The sequence below is a fragment of the Prionailurus viverrinus genome, chromosome B1 (assembly GCF_022837055.1).
Source record: "Prionailurus viverrinus isolate Anna chromosome B1, UM_Priviv_1.0, whole genome shotgun sequence".
Classification (NCBI taxonomy): Eukaryota; Metazoa; Chordata; class Mammalia; order Carnivora; family Felidae; genus Prionailurus; species Prionailurus viverrinus.
The window spans coordinates 114031368-114054315 of record NC_062564.1 but is presented as its reverse complement, the minus strand read 5'-3'; the positions used below and the strand labels follow the sequence as shown (position 1 = coordinate 114054315).

General features: G+C 40.8%; 1 protein-coding gene across 1 annotated transcript in view; it reads left to right on the top strand.

Moving 5' to 3' along the window:
* The window catches only part of MCUB (mitochondrial calcium uniporter dominant negative subunit beta), a 111887-nt gene that overhangs the window by 53106 nt on the left and 35833 nt on the right, over nt 1-22948 (top strand). The window contains 1 exon segment of the mRNA XM_047857594.1: nt 20709-20790. Coding sequence (XP_047713550.1) covers nt 20709-20790 — 82 coding nt within the window.

The following is a 22948-nucleotide window of genomic DNA, read 5'->3' as shown; positions in this document are numbered from 1 at the left end:
CCTGACTCCTGTTCTTCAGATAGACAATTCTGGGAAATAATCTAAATGCTTCTCTGGTACTGGCGGAATCTGTCCCCTGTTGTCTGTAGTGGTGACCTCAGTAATGCTCTTTAGATTAGCTTTTCTTCCTTCCCTGTCTCACACCTCCTGTTCTCTGACTCCCACTTCAGAGGGTCACCTCCCACATAAATAACTGCACCCAAATCCTTGTCTTAGGCTCTATTTTGGGAGAAACCCAAACTAAAACTCCTATAACAGTGGGCTTTTTTGTATTACTATGTTTCCTATTAAATTCTCATGTTGCACTTTTACCTAATTAAATGGCAAGTGAGAAAACAGCCAGGTAACAGATTATGATGAGCAAAGATCTACAACCACTGGCCCAAAGTTAAGTAGGATCTGTAGGGAAAATATAAGATGTGACTAGTAGTGTAATTTTTGCTTATAAATACCATTAATATTTTAAATAGTTGCATTGTTTAAGTTGTACTTAAAGTAATGGTCTTTTTTCATAGGCTCTTTCTTGCTCATGGCTGACTTACATGCAACAAAGAAAACTGCATCCTCTAAGATGCTTATTGTTAACTTGACACAAACTACCAGGAATCCCAGTTGGTTCAAAGTCCATTACTGAATATTGAATCTCTTTCTGTGTTGTGTTGTTCCTCTTGAAATTAACAAAGCTTTTTAGGTCATTAGTGGAGTTGGTCTATAATTCTGTTTTGAGATCGGTGTTGCTTCTGCCTGAGAAATTACAATAATAATAGTTAGAGTAATAGTGATGTTGATGGACTGAGTGCTAGGGTACTTCACACACCTGCTTGTCTTTAATGCTTATGTCAACTCTGTGAGGTAGGTACTGTTATCCCCATTGTATAGATGAGGACACCTGAAGTACCTAGATCACCTCGCTATTGAGTAACAGTTTGGATGCCCATTCCTGCCTGCCTAACTCAGCTCTGCTTTTAAATGCTTCATACTGGTTCCTTTCTCATCAGTTAGTTTCCAAGGCCTCTAGGGATTGACATGATGTTCCTGAGGACAGTGTTACAGAGGCACTCTTGGGTGGATTCATAGTCAGCTACCAAGTGTTTTGATTCCTTTACTTTTTGTGCACAGACAATGCAGTGCCAGAGTAACATCAGTGTAGATTTAAATTCTGGAATCCCACAGCAGAGGCTCATCAGCCCCAGTAACAAGTCAGGAGTGAGGCCTGACCATATCTCCTACTGAGTTCTTCCGTAGTTGCACATTGTGGGCAGGAAGCAGTTCATCACTGGGCAGTCCTAATTATGGCAAGTTATTTCTTCAGACTTATCTCCTTTTCTAGCCATTTTACTAAAAGTTATAGAGGGATTTTAGTTGGTTCCCTACACCACTATAATTTATTCTACAAATGCCCTAAAAAGCTATTTATGAAGAACTCCAAGGAACTTGCTAGATATAACAAGACAATGTAGTGAGGAAAGGAATGTCTGCTGAGTCTCCCGAATGCTAGGTGGAATGCTAGGTGTTGTAATCTCACACATGCAAAAATTAACATTCAATTTGCATCATAACTAATTATGCAAATGACTTGATGGAAATAAATTGTATGTTTGTTACTGCTATAAAGATCTCGAATTAAGAGTAAAGAATGTATTATATTAGTAACACATTTGTCTTTGTGATGCTTGATAATTCAAAAGATCTCTTCCTCTGTGCCTTCAAGCAACTCCAAATGGTAAAGAGGCAACTTGATTCCCCACTTTACACCTGATGCAGCTGGAACTCAGACTGAGCAACTTGCCCAAGGGGCTAGAGCCTCCGCATTCTTCTAGCTGTAAACCATGGAAAATATGACTAGTTTGGTTGAATTTTTTTGTTTTTCCATAACTATTAATAGACTGGATTGGCTAGAAAAGAAGAATGAGATGAAGAGGAAAGATTAAGACACTAGAAGGAGTGTATTTGATTCCGCACCTGTACTAAATTACACAGTCAAAGGTACCTGTTAGGATTTGGGCAGTACAGAGAGGACACGAACTCATTCTCCATTTGTATCCTACAGATCTGAGAAAAGGTGTTGGCTTCTTTAGTTGTTTCTACTGTATCATGCAGAAGTGTTGCAAGATAGATGAAATGAATGTTCTGGAGCACTTTAAAATGCTTCGGAGAGAAAGCACATGTATTTCAGTTAGCAGTGTTGAATTTTAATACCTCAAGAGAAAGGAGCATAATGCTCTGAAGTAACTGTACACAGAAGAAATAAAACAAATTTTATTTCTCAAGATTTTACATTAGTACGATAATCTAAGGGACAGAGTACATAAAATAGAGCAAAATCATTTTATAGTTGTTTCTGCTTCATGACAAGTCACAAAATTATAATGTCACTACTAGAGTTGTTCTCCACCAATAACTAAATCACAATGAAAGAACTTTAGTGAACTTGCGCCTCTGCAGTTGATTCTTAGAAAACATGAACATGAAATAACACGTAGGTTTTATGGCATTCCTAGTAAGAAATGTTTCTCAATTACAAAAGGAATAGGTGCTTATTATAAAAAACTTAAAGAATTGGGAGACAGACGTCCTCCCTTTTTTGCATCCACTGGTAACATGTAATAATACATGTTTATTTTAAACAACAAAACCTAATAAGGAATATAAAAGCTAATGTTTCTGAAATTTGGGATGAAATATGTCAAATAACCAAATTATTGGCAAAAAGTTTTGAACGAATGGAAACTAAAAGGTTAAAACCTACTGGGAAAGATCTTAAAGGAATTTGATTTCAAAAAGCAATTGTGTGACTTTAAGGATGTTTCATTTTTAATAGAAATGTCAGTATGATTTAAAGTTGAGGATCATCTGAGGCATTTGAAAATCAGTTATTTAATTTTGTTAAAATATGTTCCAGTCATTTCAAGATTAAATCATATGTATGCTTCTGTGCACATAGTACACTAAAACTTAATCCATCTAGACCTTGTCCCACAGTATTACAATTGTCTGTTTACTCCTTTGTCAACACAGAATATGTATTATATCTTACCCGTATATCTCCAGGGTCTGGTACACTATATAGCAAATGAGAAGAAGTGTTCAATAACTGGTTTTGGGAGAAAGAACACAGGGTGAGATAAGGCACCCCCTTATTCTGAATGGAACGTGATATTTCCATTGGGCATAGTCAGAACAGTCTTCATTTAGGGTATCTGCCCTAGTCTTTTCCTTCGTGATCTTTCCAGAGTGCATTAGTCCTCAGTATGAAAGCTCAGAAGGGATTGAGTTTTAACCCATTGCTGCTGTTGTTTCAGTTAAAAGTGAGTGTTCCTAGATTAGGGTTCCTGTTGGCCAATATCCTACATTCTGAGGTAACACTCCAATTGAAATTTTGGTGTCTGAGACTGTGCCAAGACTGGCCTGTTAGTACCGTTTATTTTGAGAGAGTTTGTGTGTGTGTGTACGTGTGCAAGCAGTGAAGGGGCAGAGAGAGAGAATCCCAAGCAGCATCAGTGCTATCAGCACATAGCCTGACTTGGGGCTCAATCCCATGACTCTGAGATCCGGACCTGAGCTGAAATCAAGAGTCAGACACTTAATTGACTGAGCCACCCAGGTGCCCTGATATTTTGTAAATTTAATATTTAAAAATTTAATACTGAGGGGCGCCTGGGTGGCTCAGTTGGTTAAGCGTCCGACTTTGGCTCAGGTCACGATCTCGCGGTTTGTGAGTTTGAGCCCTGTGTCAGGCTCTGTACAGACAGCTCAGAGCCTGGAGCCTGCTTCAGATTCTGTGTCTCTCTTCTGTCTCTCCCCTGCTCTCACTCTCTCTCTCTCAAAAATAAATAAGCATTAAAAAAAAATACTGAGAAATCATGGCTCTTGTATGTAAGTGATATGTCAGTAACTACACAGGTAAGTAATTAGAATTCTGAATACTCACTTATGGAAGGTCTTTTGAAAGCTGGCATTTTTTTAAAAATAAAAATGATGTTAAAGGCACTGCAGCCTAGTGACTTTGAAATCTGATTGACCTGAATGTGAACTAGGCCCCCTGACTTGGGCGCCCTGCAAGTTACTTAATACTTGGAGTCTCATTAGAGAGGAAGAAAAACACCTACCTCCTGAGGTTTACTTGAAAATTAAATCATGAAATACAAGGGAAGTGCTGCTATCTAGATTTTCAATCGGTAGCTCCTTTCTCAGCTCTTAATATTACAGGTAAAGTAATATAGTGTATTTGTATTGTTGTGTACCTTTCCTATGTTAAAGTTCATTTCTCAGAAGGCAGTAGAATCCAACTTTGACCCATTTTAAAAGTCCTTAAAACTTGCAAGTATTTTCTCCCATTCAGTAGGTTGCCTTTTCATTTTGCTGATGGTTTCCTTTGTGCAGAAGCTTTAGTCTGTTGTAGTCCCACTTGCTTATTTTTGTGTTGCTTTTGCTTTTGGTGTCAGATTCAAAAAGTCATCGCCAAGTCCTATGTCAGGGAGCTTACCTAACCCTGTGTTTTTTCTATAAGTTCTGTGGTTTCAGTTCCTACATTCACCTCTTTATTTCATTTTGAGTTCATTTTTGTGTATGGTGTAAGATAGTGGTCCACTTTCATTCTTTTGCATGTGGTCCAGTTTTCCCAGCACCATTTATTGTAGAGACTGTCCCTTCCCCGTTGCATATTTTTGGCTCCTTTGTCATAAATTATGTGTAGATTTTTTTCTGGACTCTGTTCTGTTCCATTGGTCTGTGTGTCTGTTTCTGGACTCTGTTCTGTTCCATTGGTCTGTGTGTCTATGTTTATGCCCATCCCATCCTTTTCAGATGAATAAATTGAGGCCCAAAGTGGTTAGGGGTCTTGTCAGTTTATGTGTTTTGTTTCAGAATCAGAATTGTTGCTCAGGCTATTACTTCAGTGCGGTCTCTTCCAGAAATCCAGCCTTTCCTCCATGTATCAAAATCTCCAAATAGTTGAAGGATATGTTGAGTAGAAATGAAAGACCTCTGAAATAGGAAGGTATGGCAGGTACGAATTTTTTCTGAGAAAATGTTTATACCATATGTAGCTACTGTCATTAAATGGGTCACCTCATTTTTTTTTTTTAATGAGGTAAACTTGATCTTAATACCTGATATTTTCTTTAAGAAATCATAGAAGTGAGATTATTTGCCAAACAATGCATACTTACCAGTTCAACTATTTATTAGTTATGGCCTCAATGTGGTGTCTGAGTGGTTTGCCTAATTTCATTTTGTAAGCTAAAGTTTGGGTTCCAAAGAAACAGCTGAAGTAAAAAAAAGGGTGGATGTGGTTGTCTACTGTTATTGGAAGTTAAAGCTGGGTTTTAGTATAAAGTTAAATAGAAGCTGGCAGAAGTGTTAAGAATTTGCTGTTAATTATTTGTGTTTCTAACAAGAATTCTATTTTGAGGACGCCTGGATAACATTCACACTTGTGATATTGTATTAAACAAGTTAGGGTACATTTGCTACGTTTATTATATTTTGGTTAAAACAGGCTGATTTTTTTTTCCTCTACACAAAACAGATTTTTTTTATTTGGCGATATTAAAGATTGGAGGATAAAGATGGGAAAAGAGGGAAAAACTGTGGAGATTAGTATGTGAAAAACAAGGGCGCCTGGGTGGCTCAGTTGGTTAAGCATCCGACTCTTCAGCTCAGGTCATTATCTCAGAGTCATGAGATTGACTGTGCTAGGTGTGGAGCCTGTTGAAGATTCTCTCTCCCTCTCCCTCTGTGCTTCCCCCACTCTCACTCATGCTCATCTCTCTCTCTGTCTCTGTCTCTCTCTCGCTCTCTCTGTCAATCAGTCAATAATAGCCCTCCTGGGTGGTTCAGTCAATTAAGCATCCAACTCTTGATTTTGACTCTGGTCATGAGCTCATGGTTTGTGAAATAGAGCTGACATGCAGCACTGTCAGCACAGAGCCCCCTAGGAATCCCCCCCCCCCCCCGCCCCGTTCCACCCCTGCTAGCTCGCACGTGTTTTTTCTTTCTCAAAGTAAATATTAAACATTTTTTTTCTTAAAGGTTTATTTATTTTTGAGAGAGAGATAGTGAGCAAGTGTGCAAGTAGGGGAGGGGCAGAGAGAGAGGGAGACACTAAATCTGAAGCAGGTTCCAGGCTCTGAGCTGTCAGCACAGAGCCCAACGTGGGGCTCAAACCCACAAGCCATGAAATCATGACCTGAGCCGAAGTCGGACACTCAACTGACTGAGCCACCCAGGCGCCCCAAATAAATAAACATTTAAAAATATTTTTTTTAACGTTTATTTTTTTTTTCAAAAAAAAATTTTTTTTTAATGTTTATTTATTTTTGAGACAGAGAGAGACAGAGCATGAACGGGGGAGGGTCAGAGAGAGAGGGAGACACAGAATCTGAAACAGGCTCCAGGCTCTGAGCAGTCGGCACAGAGCCCGACGCGGGGCTCAAACTCACGGACCGCGAGATCATGACCTGAGCCGAAGTCGGCCGCTTAACCGACTGAGCCACCCAGGCGCCCCTAACGTTTATTTATTTTTGAGACAGAGACAGAGCACAAATGGGGGAGGGTCAGAGAGAGGGAGACACAGAATCTGAAACAGGCTCCAGGCTCTGAGCTGTCGGCACAGAGCCTGACGCGGGGCTCGAACTCACGGACGGCGAGATCATGACCTGAGCCAAAGTTGGCCACTCAACCGACTGAGCCACCCAGGTGCCCCTAAAAATAATTTTTAAAATGTGAAAAACAATGCTAATTTTATATGGTAGAGTAATGAATGATTCCATTATGTACTTTTGCCAGGGAAATGACTTTTTAAAAAAATTTCTAATAAAATTAACATAGCTCAAGATGTACCACAGCTTTCAATTCTAATTTCCTAACTAGTATTATCATTATTTCTAAATCTAGTTTGTTGAGATTTTAAAAAGTTTCCTCAAACGATACCAGGTTTATTCTCAAATCACATTTCATCATTTGGTGAGACCAGTAGAAGATGACCAATGTTTACTAGCCCATATCTGGAAGCATTTTGAAGGGAATAGCAACACTGTATGTTAACTACCTGGAATTTAAATAAAAACGTGATGGGGCGCTTGGGTGCCTCCGTTGGTTAAGTGTCCAACTCTTGGTTTCGGCTCAGGTCATAATCTCACAGTTCACGAGATCGAGTTCCACATCAGGCTCTGTGCTAACAGCATGGAGCCTGCTTGGGATTCTCTCTCTCTCTCTCTCTCTCTCTCTCTCTCTCTCTCTCTTTTTTCTCTTTCTCTTTCTCTCTGTCCCTGCCGCCCTTACTCTCAAAATAAACTTTAAAATAAATAAATACTTGAAACTACAGAAAATGTTTTTTCAGTTGCCCAGAAGAAGAAAAAAATGACAAAGGTTGTTTAAGTTTTCATTGAAATATTTAGAATAATCAACAAGGCCTAATGGTATTGAGGAAGAATTAAATTCAGCTCTGTGATTATTTGAGTACCAGAAGATATGCATGATTCGGGGGAATTAAAGAGTCTAGGCTTTGCCTTCTCAGATGGAATCCTTTAAATAATATAGGAAATGAATAGCTTTTGCTGGGGTTGGGGACACATTCTCCCAAACTATGACACCTTGACGACAAAGGCTAAGGGTCAATATCCCTGCTGTCTTGAGGCTTTAGTGGGGAGAGGCCAGTGAGGAAGTGAACACACAGCTGATTTAATTGCAGACTGAGGACTAAGAAGAAGTTAAACCTGGGAAGGGACAAGGAATCTGGTGGCAGGAACACTACTGAATGGGGTGATGAGGAAGACCTGCTTGAGGAGGCATCCCTGAGTCAGAGCTGAATGATAAGGAGTCGGTGTTACAAAGACTTGCTGGGAGGGTATTCCCAGGTGGAGGAAGTGGCAAGTGCAAAGTCCCTGAGGAGGAATGGAGTGGATGTATTTCCCAAACAGTGAGGAGGCCAGTGTGCCTTAGGGAGGACAGAGTAAAGAGAAGAGAAATAGAGGTGGGCAGAGGCCAGACAGGGGAGAAATTTAAATTTCATTCTAAGTGCAATGGTGGGCTACTGGGGTTTGAACAAGGGAGTAACAGGATCTGACTGGTGCTTTTAGAAGATCGCTGAGGTTGTTGTACGGAGAACAGATTGGAGAAGGCAAGAGTGGCAGCCAGGAAAGAAGTTAGGAGGTAGCTAGCGAAAGTACCCAGGGAGGGATGCTGGTGGCTTGGAGAAGAGTGGCAACAGTGGAAATAGAAAGAATTTGATTAACTTGAAGTTTGCTTTGGAAATAGAGCTGATGGCACTTGCTCAGGGACTGTGTGTGTGAAGAGAGAGAGGAAGGAAGGATTTCCTGATTTTGCCTGGAGCAGCTGAGTGGGTGGTGACCCTGTTCACTGACATGGAAGAGTCTGGAGGGGCTTACAGGAGAGAGAAAGGAATTTCTGCTCTCCTGCTAAACTGGGGGAGAAGAAGAAGAAAGTGAGGTTCAGAAAGGTTAAGAACCTGGGCCAAGATCCTGCAGCGAGAACCAGGACTTGAACTCAGGCTCTCTGGCTCTGACTTCTGCACCCTTGGTTGGCTTCTTGGTAAAACTTTAAGGATAGAGTCTAGGAGGAGGGTGTTCAAGGCAGAGACAGCCATGGGCAGCAGCAAAGAGCCAGCAGAGGGGGAACACGTTCAACAGCCGTTTGGGACTTGTTGCTGAAGAGCAGTTATTTGTGGGTCCTTCCTAGTTGGGGTCCCAGAGAAACCGAGATCTGGTTTCCTTCTTGATCTCTTTAAATTAAAATTCAGTCTGTCCTCTGGAGAACCTTTAAGAGCTTAAGTTAGAACTTTTTCTCCAGTCTAGACTATTTACTAGAAATCTGATTAGGGAACATGGCTGCCCTAGTCTTCTATCAGATTTAGAAAGAATCCTCTAAAAATTTTTGGAAAGATTATTTTCAGTCAGATAATTTTCAGCCTCATAGGTTGTCCCCCGTTTCCCCTGCCTTGTATAAACTGCCCTCCTTGGACTCTCTCCTTACACAGGCTTATTGGAAGACCTCCCGAGCTTCACCGCTGCCCAGGTTTCAGAGCATATCGCGTTCCTTTTCATCCTTTACGTAATAGTTTGCTCTCCTCTTCGTCTTTTCTGCCCAAATATCCCATCTCTGGGTGGAGGTCGGTGGCATCACAGAGGGGCCCAAGCTGGGATAATTTGCCTCAGAGGGCAGTCTTCCAGAGGAAGCAAGATTGTGATTGCTGCTCACTCACCGGGCACACACCAGTCCATGTGGTTCTATCTGGTATAGGGTTGAACACCACACTACACACAGTGTAGTGCTTGATTTTTGGGTTTTGATGATGAATGACACATTGAAAATTTTATTTTAGAGGGGAGAGAGAATGAGCATGTGTGTGCGCACACACGAGTAAGGCAGGGGGCAGAGGGAGAGAATCTTATTAAGCAGGCTTCACGCATAGCACAGAGCCAGACACGGGACTTGATCCCATGACCCTGGGATCATGACCTGAGCAGAAATCAAGAGTCAAACGCTCAACCAACTGAGTCACCCACGCACCCCATATTTCTGGTTTGTGAGCATTATCCAGTCTCTTATGCTCTGGGACTTAGGACTTTGTTTTTCAGCTGTCACACTTGCTTTCTTGGCTTTTCTTCCCCAGCATTGGATAATGAGATAGGAATGTGAGGCTCCTTCAACTCACTGTATATCTTTTTTCTTCAGAGAACAAGTTCCATAATAGAATGAAATAGAGTGCCTGTGGCATGTTTACAAAATATAGTGATAAATATTGAGTCTCATTATATACTTGAGACTCAATGCCCGCTTTTAAAAAAATGCATGACAAAACGGGAGAGGAGAAAGTTACTAATCCATTATGTCTCTGCTCCCACTCTACCCTTTGCTTTGGGATACTGGAGTTGGCCCCTTGAAACATTCTCCTTCACCACCTGGTGCAGTGTTAGCCTTTCTCGGGAGAAGGACTGGTCAGTGAGGCAATGTGAGGGCAGCAAGGGTAACTTACTCCCCGATTCTGGTTCTCCTTTCTTCCTTTGGTGCCAGGCCCTGTGGTCCTCACATGCAACAACTCTCAGGCCGTCTGCCCGCCTGCTGGCTGCTGTTGTGGTAGCTCCAGCTCTGTCCTGAGGCTGCATTCCTCCCACCGGGAGAGCTGGCCTCTAGCCCAGCTTCTACCCGGAGCAAGCGGCAGCCCTTCTACAGCCTGGCCCTGGCCTGTGCTCTCCTGCAAGATTCTGAGCCACCAGCAGCTGCCAGCCGCCACGGCCTCTTCCAGGGGATCTGAATCTCAGCGCGTGGGGGGAGGGAAGCCTCTCGTGAGTCCTCCACCCTTTTCTCAGCCTAGATAAATGTTATCACAGACCACTAGAAGTCATAGACTAAAATGGAAACACAGAACCTCCTTCCATTTTTGGAATTTGTTTAGAGTGGAGGTCAGCACACTTTTTTTGGTAAAGGGCCAGATTGTGGGCCACATATGGTGTCCGTTGTATATTCTTCATTTAAAAAAAAAAAATCCACCTTTTAAAAATTAAAAAAAAGTTCTCTCTCTCTCAAAAATAAACATTAAAAATTAATTGAGAAAGTACTATCCTGTGAGGGGGCACCTGGGTGGCTCAGTTGGTTAAGGGTCCCACTCTTAATTTCAACTCAGGTCGTGATCTTGTGGTTTGTGAGTTCGACCTCCACATTGGGCTCTCTGAGGTCAATGCAGAGCCCCTTTCAGATCCTCTGTCTTCCTCTCTCTCTGCTCCTTCCCTGCTCACACACTGTCTCAAAAATAAACATTTTTTAAAAACTATACTGTTTTGACCTGACAGGTTAAAATGAAAAATTATATTTTCTTGGGGGTTCAGTCGGTTAAGTGTCCGACTTCAGCTCAGGTCATGATCTCACGGCTCATGGGTTCGAGCCCCGCGTCGGGCTCTTTGCTGACAGCTGAGAGCCTGGAGCCTGCTTCCGATTCTGTGTCTCCCTCTCTCTGCCCCTCCCCTGCTCATGCTCTGTCTGTCTCAAAAATAAATATAAAAAAAATTTTTTTTAATGACATTTTCTTAAAAACTTTATCTTTTCCCAGGCAAGCCCCATCAGTTACCTGTTCTCATGCCCTCCTTGTGAATACCTGCTTCCTCTCTCTTGGCTCTGCTGACCTTCTACCCAAATGCCTTCCCCTGCTTTTCTTACTCTATGCTTCTTCATTCTTCAAGGCTCAGCACAGTGGCCAGTGTATTCAGTGAATTATTTTTCTCCTCTAAGCACATGTGTTGTAGCACATGTGATCTTCCCCATGCCCTTTATTGACAATTACATACTTTTTTCCTTCTGAGGTTATGTTTTCTTCACCACCAGAGAGGGCTGGATTCTTGAGGGCAAAAAACAGCCTTCTGTTCCTACTGTGTGGTTCCTGCTATGGTCCTAGAGCCATGTTCACACTGCCATTATGTGTTGGGTTAGTTGTCATTTGTTTGCATATGATGGCTTCAGTGAACCACCTTTAAAAAAAAAATAATTTCTGTGTTAATTAGATCTTAATGTCTGTTTCCTTTTTATTTTCTTTTTTTCCCTAAAAAAAACCTATTAGATGCCAGTGGGCCTAAAAGAGCACTTTGCCGTAAGATGTGTTCTGCCATATAGTTGTTTTCAGAGGTGAATGAGTCATGATGATTTTTTTTTTTAGTTGGTTTGTATTTTTTATCCTAGTTGAGTCTTCTGTCATTTCTGTCATTTCCAGTTTCTGTGTCAGCACTGTCTTGGTAGGTGTCAGGGTGTGGTGACTCAATGAACGTCAGGCCCCGAGGCTGATACTCCAAAATAATGACTTATGAGACTCTAATGCAGGCAGAAAGGTATGAGGTTAAGAGGAGATACAGGGGCACACGTGAGCTAGGAATACATTGTATTTTAGGAAGGAGTCCAAAATGAAATTTGTAATTATAAATTTATAACCTTAAAAATGATAGAAGTGAAGAAGTATCTGTTAAAATACAACTTAAATCATCTTCTGGCTTTCCATCAAAGTCTATTGTTTTTTATTTATTAGAACAGGACATACTATTTTATAAGGAATTCTTGAAAGAAACTTGTTTGACATGAGTCCTTAAGTATGCCTTCAGAGGAGTAGATTTATTTATGAGTACTTGATGTGTTGGCTTGCTGGCCTGGAGTGGAGTTGCCAGTGGTCCTACCCCATGTGGCGTTCAGCCCTCTGTCATCTCAGACCCACAGGCATCAAAGCGAGGAAGACAGCTTTGTTAGTACCATCTGGCTATACCTCAGAGGCTCGATTCTATTCCTTTGAGGTAATTCTTGATAATAATTGGCTTAGATTAGGAGCAAAAAAGAAAAAAATAGTTGGCTTAAGTATGTTCTTATTTGAAAGGCACCTGCCATATAAGGTGTTCCTTCTTAATTATTTTTTTCTCTGGGACTCTGTTACACTTCTTTTGTTCTCTTCACTGTCGTACATAGTCTCACTGTATTATTCGTATCCCAATAAGCCTGTTATTGTAAGGAATTCTCACAAAGAATTTAAATCTCAGTTCAAGAGTCCAGTTCAGATTTAGCTGAGAATCTTGAAGAAGAATATTCATATAGGACGTGCGTTGTCCATAAGTTTAATGACTTTTCACAAAGTGAGCATACCTATGAGCAAGAAACAGAATATTGCCAGACCCTAGAAGCCCCCTGTGCTCTTTTAATCTCTGCCTAAACCTGGAAGTATAACCACCATCCTGCCTCCAGGGCCATAGATGCCTTTTGCTTGTTGTTGGAATTTATAGAAATGGAATCTTAGCATACGCTCTTTTGTACCTTTTGCTTAACGTGTTTCTGAGACTGACCCATGTTGTTGCCTTGTTGTAATATTCCATCTGATGAATATACCTCGATTTATTTGTTGCGCTGACAGTGAAGTTTTGCATAGTTGCCAGGTTTTGCTTCTTATCAAGAGTGCTTCCATGAACGTACTTTTATTTGTCTACTGGGCACATACGTAATTCTCTCACTTTATACCTAAGCATGGAATTGCTGGGTCATTCATTAGGTATGTGTGTATGTGGAGATGCTGCCAGTTGTCAGAGTGGTAGTTTGCACTCTCGCCAGCAGTGTACAAGAATTCCAGTTTGAACACAGCTTTAGTCAGTCACATTCCTAGCATGGGAGCCTGATGGGCCCAACTTGGAGCAGATGTCTGGTCAGTTACAATGAGGGGACCTGGGGGGGGAGTGGAGAATCACATAATACAGACATGGTTTGGGGAAGCCCACCACTGATACACTCTAGCAGAAGTAGAGGCAGTTTCTAGGAAATAAGAGATTGAATGAATCATGTAGATCTCCTAACAGGTTTCAACATAGTATTTGCAAATTAGATGCACAAAGAGAAGCTCTGAGTTGGAGGTACAACTTTAAGTCATCAGCAGAGTAATGTAGTTGAAGCCGTGTTACTAGGTGAGAGTGCCCAAAGAGAATTCATGGAGTGAGATGAGAGAGGTTGGTTCATGGTATAGAACTCTGGACACCAACATTTAAAGGATGACAAGAAAAGTCTCTAAAGGAGACGGGGAAGGTGTGATCAAGGTCTAAGGGAATGTGGTATCACGGAAGCCAAGAAAGAGAATCTTTCAAAGACAGCGATCAAAACTGGTGATTGCTTTTGTGAAGTCAGTGGCTAAAAAGTTACTCGATCTGGAGGTAAGGAGGTCAGTGGCCTTCTGAGAGTAGTTTCAGTGAACTGGTGGAGCAGAGGCTAAAGTGCAGTAGGTACAGATCAGTGAAAGCTACAGGTAGTAGAGATAACAGATGTGGCCAACCCTCTCAAGTCACTTAGCTGAGAAGGGTGAGGATGTGGATTTTGAGAGAAGGCAATCAGAAGGTAGCAGAGACCTGAGCATGCTTACCTGCTGATGGGAAAGTGCTGAGTAAGAAAATATTGAGAACATGGAGGTCTCTAGGGTGGTGGGAAAGGCTGGAAGCTGAGCTCTGGGAAACGTGTTGGTCTTAGGAGGACACAAAGATTCCTTGCACTGCCAAAGGTGAGAAAGCAGGGAAGGGTGGAAAGCAGGGAAGGGTGATAGCAGAAGTTTGAAAGAGTCCGTCACTCGGCACATGGGAGGTGAATTAGTTGTTGACTGAATGACTTTATGTTTTCAGGCATTATACCCTGCAGTTTCATTTATCAGTTTTTTTGTGCTTCCAGATCTCCAGTGAAAAGGGATCTTCTGCATAGCTTATGTTACTCAGAAGAGCAGTTGTTTCCACGTCTGTCACCACAGCATGTGTAATAGCTTGGAATTATGGGCTTGCTTAAAGAAATCCAGATGTGTTCCATTTATACGGTGCCCATCTGTTTTCAAGTACGGAACATGTCACGCAGATACCTTCAGGTACTTCTGCAATATATAAAAGTTGTGACTATAAACATATGCATGGACTTAAATCAATGTGTGTATGTGTATTGTAGTATGTACACATGTACACATTAGACCATATGTAGCCAACTATTCTCTTCAGTTTGGGAAAATAGAACATTATGTGTATTGACTTTGCAAAAGGATACGACTGCATTTGGGGGTTGTTTTCAGACCTTGGGCCACATCAGTCTGAATGTCTTTAATGGTGATAAGACTTCATCCTTTCAAGGGGAATTTGATAGTTTCCAGCAGCCCCATGTTGTTAGGAATCAAATCTGTTGCTTTTTCTTATCCAATTTCCAGGATGTGTCTTAAATCCTTTTAAAGTCAATTCCATGACCTAATGATATCTGTGGAGTACAATTGAGCAGTCCCTGAAAAGAGCAGTAATAACGGAGTTCTCACTTGTGGATGTGGGAAGGGCACACGGTCGCACCATGTTATTGCTGGAAGCCCCATACTGGGACTGGTGTCACACAGAGTGCTTTTATAGCAGAATAATTAAGGTCCTCCTAAAAAGGCTTATATTTAGAAGCACTCTGTTTTTATTTTTCCGTATCAGTGTATCACTGTTGCCTTTCAGCTAAGAAATTTAAACTGCTACTCTCTGATTTGTATTCATTATGCACATTATGCTAGTTCCTACTGTTGCCCATTAAACATCCATGTCTCTTCCTCACCCCACGTCAAACAGTTCTTTCCTTTTTCAAGTAATGCTGCTGCTGCTTTGTTATTCTCGGCTGGGCTAGACTTCTGTTTACACCGTACTTTCTACTTCCTGACACTTGACATTTTCTTAGTGCTAGAATGTAAGGTTGGATCACAACAGACTCCTGTTCTTACTTTAAAGGGATAAAAACAGTGAATTAAAAGAAAATCCAACTTTTTTGTTCAGTCTCCTGATGTGTTGTTTTTTTCCTCCTGGATGTGTTATATTTACTTAAATGGCTAGTCATGGGGTTATTGATACATCCTCTACTAGATTTTAATACTGAAAATAAGTTACCATTTTTTAACATCCAAGAGAAACAATATTACTCAAATTTGACTAGAAAGGTAAGTTTTATTTTACGAATTAACTGATGCTGTCCTGAAGACATGAGCCCTCTAACAGGTTTAGTAACTGCTGGAAGTCTCAAAATGGGTCACAGGTGGGATATAAATTGAAAGAAGAGCTGAGTTCTTTTTCTTTTAAGTTTTAAGTTTTTTTTTTGAGATACAGAGCACGAGGTGAGGAGGGGCAGGGGGGGGGAGGGGTTGGAGGATCCAAAGCAGGCTCCATGCTGACAGGAAAGAGCCTGATACGGGGCTTGAATTCAAGAATCCTGAGATCATGACCTGAGCCCAACGAAGTCTGACCCTTAACCGACTAAGCCACCCACGTGCCCCTGGGTGAATCACTCTTGATGTGGTTCAGCTCTGCATGTGTGGTGGGTCTCTGTAAGATTTTCAGCATGATCTTTTAATAAAGTCCTTCTAAAAAAGGGCTGTCATAGGATAAATATGATAGTTTCTCTTTTCCACTTCACTAACGTGTCAGGAGAATGCAGTATTCTTAAGGTTTCTAAATGAGAACTTGAAAGGGTATGTGAGATCTTGTGCTTATTTTTTTGTTCTTATTTTTTCCTTTTTAAAAAATTTTCAATTCCCTAAGTAACCATAGTTTTTTACTGGCATGCAGTAAAAAAGTAAAGTTTATTTAATGTACGACCCCTTCTTAATAGGTTACTTCTCTCTGTAAATGGTTATTTTAGTGTTTGTTTAGCCTGTTGTTTTTAGCATTGTTTTATTTTGAAACCATCTAAATGCAGTAGGAAGAAAGTTCAGAAACAAATTGACAGGATGCCATTCCCCCTCAAATACAAAGACGTTCTCTAACCACAAAATGACCATCAAAATCAGAAAATTAACACTAATACATTACCACCATCCAGTTTGTGGATCCCATTCAGATATTGCCAGTTTTCCCGTTAATGTTGTTGGTTGCAAAAAGTTCAGAATCACAATTGAATTTGTCATGTCTCCTCTAGTCTGGAACTGTAACATTCTTTCTTTGACTTTCAGTGACTTTGACTCTTTTGAAGATTACAGTTATTTTGTAGAATGTCTCTTTGGATTTGACTGATGTTCCTTGTGATTTGATTCACTTTATGTATCTTTGTTAAGAATTGCACACGTGTTGCATGTGGTCTCTCTTCAGTGCATGATTTCAGTTTGGCCCCATTACTGATAATGTTCACTTTGATCACTTAATTAAGGTGGTGGTATCTGCGAGACCTCTTTTCTTTGAAGTTACTGTTTTCCCCTTTGGAATTAATGCTTTTGTGTGGAGGCAAATTAAAACTGTGTGTAAGTATCTTGTTCCTTATCAAACCTTAATTTTTTTTTTTTTATTTTTAAACATTTATTTATTTTTGAGACAGAGAGAGACAAAGCATGAACAGGGGAGGGTCACAGAGAGAGGGAGACACAGAATCTGAAACAGGCTCCAGGCTCTGAGCTGTCAGCACAGAGCCCGACGCAGGGCTCGAACTCACAGACCGCAAGATCATGACCTGAGCCGAAGTCGGCCGCTCAACCGACTGAGCCACCCAAGCGCCCCCTTAATTTTTAATTATATCAGAATGGACTTAACAGTTTCCTGTTTTCTTCAGTGGGTTATAATCTGTTACTATCATTATTTATTTGAATGCTCAAATGTGTTCTAGATTTGACCATTGAGAACTCCCTCCAAGATGCTACAATTTTTTCATGTGTGTTTCCTATGTTTCACATATGTTTCATATGTGTTCATATGTTAAAAAAAATAAATAAAATAAAAAAATAAAATGAAATAAAATACAATAAAATAATAAAATACAGGGGGCACCTGGGTGGCTCAGTCGGTTAAGGATCCAACTTTGGCTCAGGTCATGATCTCATGGTTCAAGAGTTCGAGCCCCACATTGGGCTCTGTGCTGACATCTCAGAGCCTGGAGCCCGCTTCAGATTGTGTGTCTCCCTCTCTCTCTGCCCTCCCCCTGATCAACCTCTCTCTTAAATGAATGAATATTTTTAAAAATTTAATTTAAAATAAATAAATAAAACTGTAGGGGCACCTGGGTGCCTCAGTCAGTTAAGGATCTGACTTTGGCCAGGTCATGATCTTGTGGTTCATGAATGAGCCCTGCGTTGGGCTCTGTGCTGACAGCTCAGAGCCTGGAGCCTTCTTCTGGTTCTGTATCTCCCTCTCTCTCTCTTCCTCTCTCCCACTCCCTTTCTGTCTCTCAAACAAACATAAAAAAGTGACTTAAAAGTGTAAATACGTGAAATCGAAATGTCTTATATAAACATATATACGTTAAACATTTGAATCTTTTAAAATGTTTTCTAGGGGCGCCTGGGTGGCGCAGTTGGTTAAGCGTCCGACTTCAGCCAGGTTACGATCTCGCGGTCCGTGAGTTCGAGCCCCGCGTCGGGCTCTGGGCTGATGGCTCAGAGCCTGGAGCCTGTTTCCGATTCTGTGTCTCCCTCTCTCTCTGCCCCTCCCCCGTTCATGCTCTGTGTCTCTCTGTCCCAAAAATAAATAAACGTTGAAAAAAAAAATTAAAAAAAATAAAATAAAATGTTTTCTATTTTGTTGGTTTTATTTATAGTTTTACATATTAAAAACCATGAGCTCCTACCAGTACTTCCAATTTCATCCCAACACTACAGCATTCAATCTAGTTTTCTTCTTTACATATTATAGCTCCTTTTTTGGTAGGATAAGTCTGCCTTCCATTAATCTTGGTATATTTGATTAGTTTTCCTGAGCATGACGGTCTGTCATCTCTGCCACCACTGTTTCCCTTACGTAAATGTCCTCCTCACCTGAGTTGGGCTCTAACACCTTGTTCTGAGCCTACCTTCCTTGCATATGCCCCTCTTCATTCCATTCAGGTCCTAACACCCCACACTTATCCCCCTTATGTGGACACCCTCCTCGCCATGCTTAGGCTCTTTACCTCCATGCTGGCCGCCCTCTGCCTGACTGACCTCCAGCCGCCTTTGAAGTCAGACTCCCCACCTTGGGCCAGTCTTCTCCCCCTCCACAAGTGCCCTTTTCAGGAGAAATACTTAGATTGAAGAAGCGTCATGAGTTCCAAGCAGGAAAAATAAAATTACATCTGTACCTGACATGCAGTGGTGAAACTACAGAACCCAAATGCAGAAAGACCAAAGAAAATCTCACAGAAAATCTTAAAGTTACAGAAGATGTTTTAATTGAAGCCAGAAAGCAAAAGAATATCTTCAAAGTTTTGAGGGGAGATAAAAATCAACCTGGAACATTATGTTCAGTAAACTATCATTTCAACAAAATAGAGGCTGAGAAACTAAAAGGTTGTTACTGAAAGTTCTTTTGTGGAAGAATACAATTGAACATGTGAGAAAACAGGATGTAAGAAGTGAAGAGCAAAATAGGAAACATACAGATGAATCTAAGAAACAATCACTATGTAAAACAGTAGTCACAATAACAATGTAGGGTTGCTTTTTATTTTTTTTTTTAAACGTTTAATTTTGAGAGAGAGAGAGGCAGAGTGCAAGTGGATGAGGAACAGAGAGAGAGGGAGACACAGAATCCGAAGCAGGCTCCAGGCTATGAGCTGTCAGCATAGACCCCAACACAGGGCTCGAACCCATGAACCGTGAGATCATGACCTGAGCCAAAGTTGGATGCTCAACCTACTGAGCCAACCGGGCACCCCACAACAATGTAGGGTTTCTAAAAAATAAAGCAGAACTAATTGCCACTTTAATAATAATTATGATTGATACAATCTAAATCCTTATTGTTCAGCATCAGGGTAGAGAAGTTAACTTTACACATTAACCAAGTAAGAATGTCGCAGAATGTAAATGGCAAACATTAAAGGGTTAGGGGAAAAAAACATATACTTTCAAATCAATAGAGAAAAGTAAAGGAGTATTTTTTTAAAAATTAGTTATTAGAATACAAGAAGAAAGCAAAGGAAAATCAAGAGAAAGAGAAAACACAAAAAAAGGATGGCAGATACCCATAATTATCTGAGCTAACAATAAATGTAAACAGATTAAACTCAATTGTGAAAAGGACAGAAATCGCCCGTTAACAACATAGACTGAGGATTCGGCTACCCATACAAACGATCTCATTGAAAACAGTACTGAAAGTTATACTGAGCAGAATCTAGTATTTTTTGATACTAAAAAAAAAAAAAAAAAAGAATAAGAATGCAGAAGAAATATTGAACAAGGAAATGAGTAAAATACAAGAATAGAAGTGAATAAAACTTTATATTTCAAACCCTGTTGTATGCACCTCTTACTGTGGAATGTGTGGCACAGGCAAGTACGCTCCTCGGTTAGATCATTGTTTTGCTTTGAAGCTTGTCCTTGGGTTTGTTAGAGTTTGACCCTGTGGTACATCATGGTTAGCACCTCACACTGAGCTCTTGAGCTTTCGTGATTTCTTTTTGCTTCTTTGTACTCCCCTCACCCCCCCCCCGCCCCCGCACAAATCAAACTAATACATAGTATGTCATTTTTTATGAACCGCTCTGACTTGTCTCTAGATTACATTTTAAATCTGCCTAACAAAAATTGCATGTTGTAGCACACAATGGGGCAGTTATCTTAACTAGTGCTTGAGTCTCAGGTACCACATGAATCATTAATGTTAAAATAAATTTTTCTTTTTGATTTGGATTGTCCAAGAGTAGTTTATACATGTTTGAAACAGAACAGAAAGAGAAGTAATGCATACAGCATTTGGCTAATAACCAGCAATAACTTCCACATATTGAGTTGAGTAGCTCAGCAAGCCCACGTTTATATCCCTTGGGAGCACTTGGCATTTAAGCAGGTCTTTCCTTCATTGTCTGAACTGAACTCAGCAGGATCCCTGAAATTATATTCATGTGTGTGTGTGTGTATGTATTTTCATTCCTTTCTTCCTTTCCTCGGTTCTCTTCTTTCTTTTTTTCATTTCAACAAGGAAAAACTTTTGGGAGCAAATAATGAAGGACTACAACCCATATAGAAGATATTAGACGAATTTGCTTGTCTGTTACCAAACACGTTGACATGTTGAAATCTTAGAGTATATTGGCTTAAAAGTACATTATTTACAGTTAAAAAATTGGTTTTGGCATCATTGTATGAATGCAGTTTCTTAATATTTGTGATAGAAGTACTTAATATTTTTTCTCTTATTAGGTCACTTGTGCCGTGAAGCCTTTTTTATTTTACATGGGTTCCAATAGCATAGAGCTGGTTTTAACAAGTACTGTTTGTATCTTCCAAGGTCCCCTTCCTTGCACTTCATCTGGAAACAGAGCTCACTACTTCCCCCAGGTGTGGACACAGCAGAGGATAACCTGTGCCAGGTGCAGTTCCGCATCCTGTTTCTCACACGGTGACGGTACTGCCCATGCAGTGAGGCAGTTTAAAGAACGGGGGCTCCTAACTGCTTGTTTTGCTCATTTATTAACAGACTTTAGACAGATTACCTAACCTCCTTGTGTTCAAGTATTCTTAAAATATGGGAAACGATGTGCACGTGGATGTTTATAGCAGCTTTATTTATAATTGCCAAATCTTAGAAGCATTCAAGATACCCTTCGGTAAGTTAGTGGATAAATTGTGGTATATCCAGACAATGGAATATTATTCAGCACTAAAATGAAATAAGCAACATGGACAATAATATTAAAATCATCAAACTTGGGGCATCTGGGTGGCTCAGCTGGGTAAGTGTCTGACTCCAGCTCAGGTCATGATCTCAGTTTGTGAGTTCGAGCCCTGTATTGGGCTCTGTGCTGACAGCTTGGAGCCTAGAGTCTGCTTTGGATATTTCTTTCTCTCTTTCTCTCTCTCTCTTTCTCTCTCTCTCTCTTTCTCTCTCTCTCTTTCTCTCTCTCTCTCTCTGTCTCTGTCTCTCTCTGTCTCTGTCCCTCCCCTGCTTACACTCTGTTTCTGTCTCTCAAAAATGAGTAAACATTAAAAAAAATTTTTTTTAAATCATCCAGCTTGCTGAGAGACTATATCTTAATTATTCCTACCCCCTAAAAGAAATGGTAATTATGTGATCGGTGCTATTAATATGGCAATCATATTACAGTATATAAATAAATCAACATGTCATATACCTGTAATGTATACAATGCTGTGTATCAAATACGTTTCAATAAAAAACTTAAGCTATCAAGCCATGAGAAGTAGAACCACCTCAAGTGCATATGCTAAGTGAAAGAAGCCAATCTGAAGGCTACTTACTGTACGATTCTAACTGTACGACCACGTTCTGGAAAAGGTGAAACTGTGGAGGCAGTAGAAGGATCAGTGGTTGCCAGAGGTTGCAGGGGAGAGAGGGAGGCAGAGCACACGGGATTTTTAGGGCAGTGAAATTATTGGGTGAGATGCTGCGGTGGTGAGCACAAGTCACTAAGCACGTGTCAAAACTTGTAGAATATACAGCCAAGAGTGAACCCTAATGTAAACTGTGGACTTTGGGTGGAAATGATGTATCAGTGTAGGCTCACAGATTGTAACAAATGTACCACTCCGGTACTGGATGTTGATATTGGGGGAACTGGCCGGTAGGGTGAGAACTCTCTGTACACTGCTCAATTTGCTGTTCTAAAATTGATCTAAAATATAAAGTCTGTTTTTGAAAACGGGAGGGAGGGCCATGCTGGATTAGCCCCCACAGGCTCTTGTTTATCAACCTGTGTATCAACTCCTGTTCTCTAGTCACTTCCTATTATATCAGTGCTAAGCTAATTTTCTCGATAAATTGAGTGATAAATACATTTGAGTGGAAAAAAGGATGGGAAGTAATAGTACATCTCTCATATCGTTGCTGGAAAGATTAGGAGACTGCATGTAAAACTTTGAGCTATACAAAGAGGGTGAGAAGAATATTCGAGATGGAGAACAGCATGTACTACATTCCTGAGATCTGAGAAGCTTGTGTTCTAGGATTGAGACATAACCAGTAGGATTAGAGTAAGGCAAGCAAGGAAGAGAGGGATGAGATGAGACATGCAGTGTCTAAGTCATATAGCATCACATTGGCCATGATAAGCTTTTATTTTGTTGAAGCCTAAAGGGCAGCCATTGAAAAATTTTAAGCAGTGGAGTGGGGTCATTCTATTTAAAGATCACCTTTGTTGCTTTGAGGAGGGCGGCTTGGAGGAGAGAAAGGGGGGAAGTAAGTAACCAAGTTTGGAAACTATTACAGTAGATCATGCTTGGCCTGGACCAGAGCATTAGCAAAAAAAAAAAAAAAAAAAAAAAAGTGGATAAACTATGCAGGTTGAAGGGTTCGGTTGATGGAATTCATGGCATCAAGAATGATTCCTGGGGGCGCCTGGGTGGCGCAGTCGGTTAAGCGTCCGACTTCAGCCAGGTCACGATCTCGCGGTCCGGGAGTTCGAGCCCCGCGTCAGGCTCTGGGCTGATGGCTCGGAGCCTGGAGCCTGTTTCTGATTCTGTGTCTCCCTCTCTCTCTGCCCCTCCCCCGTTCATGATCTGTCTCTCTCT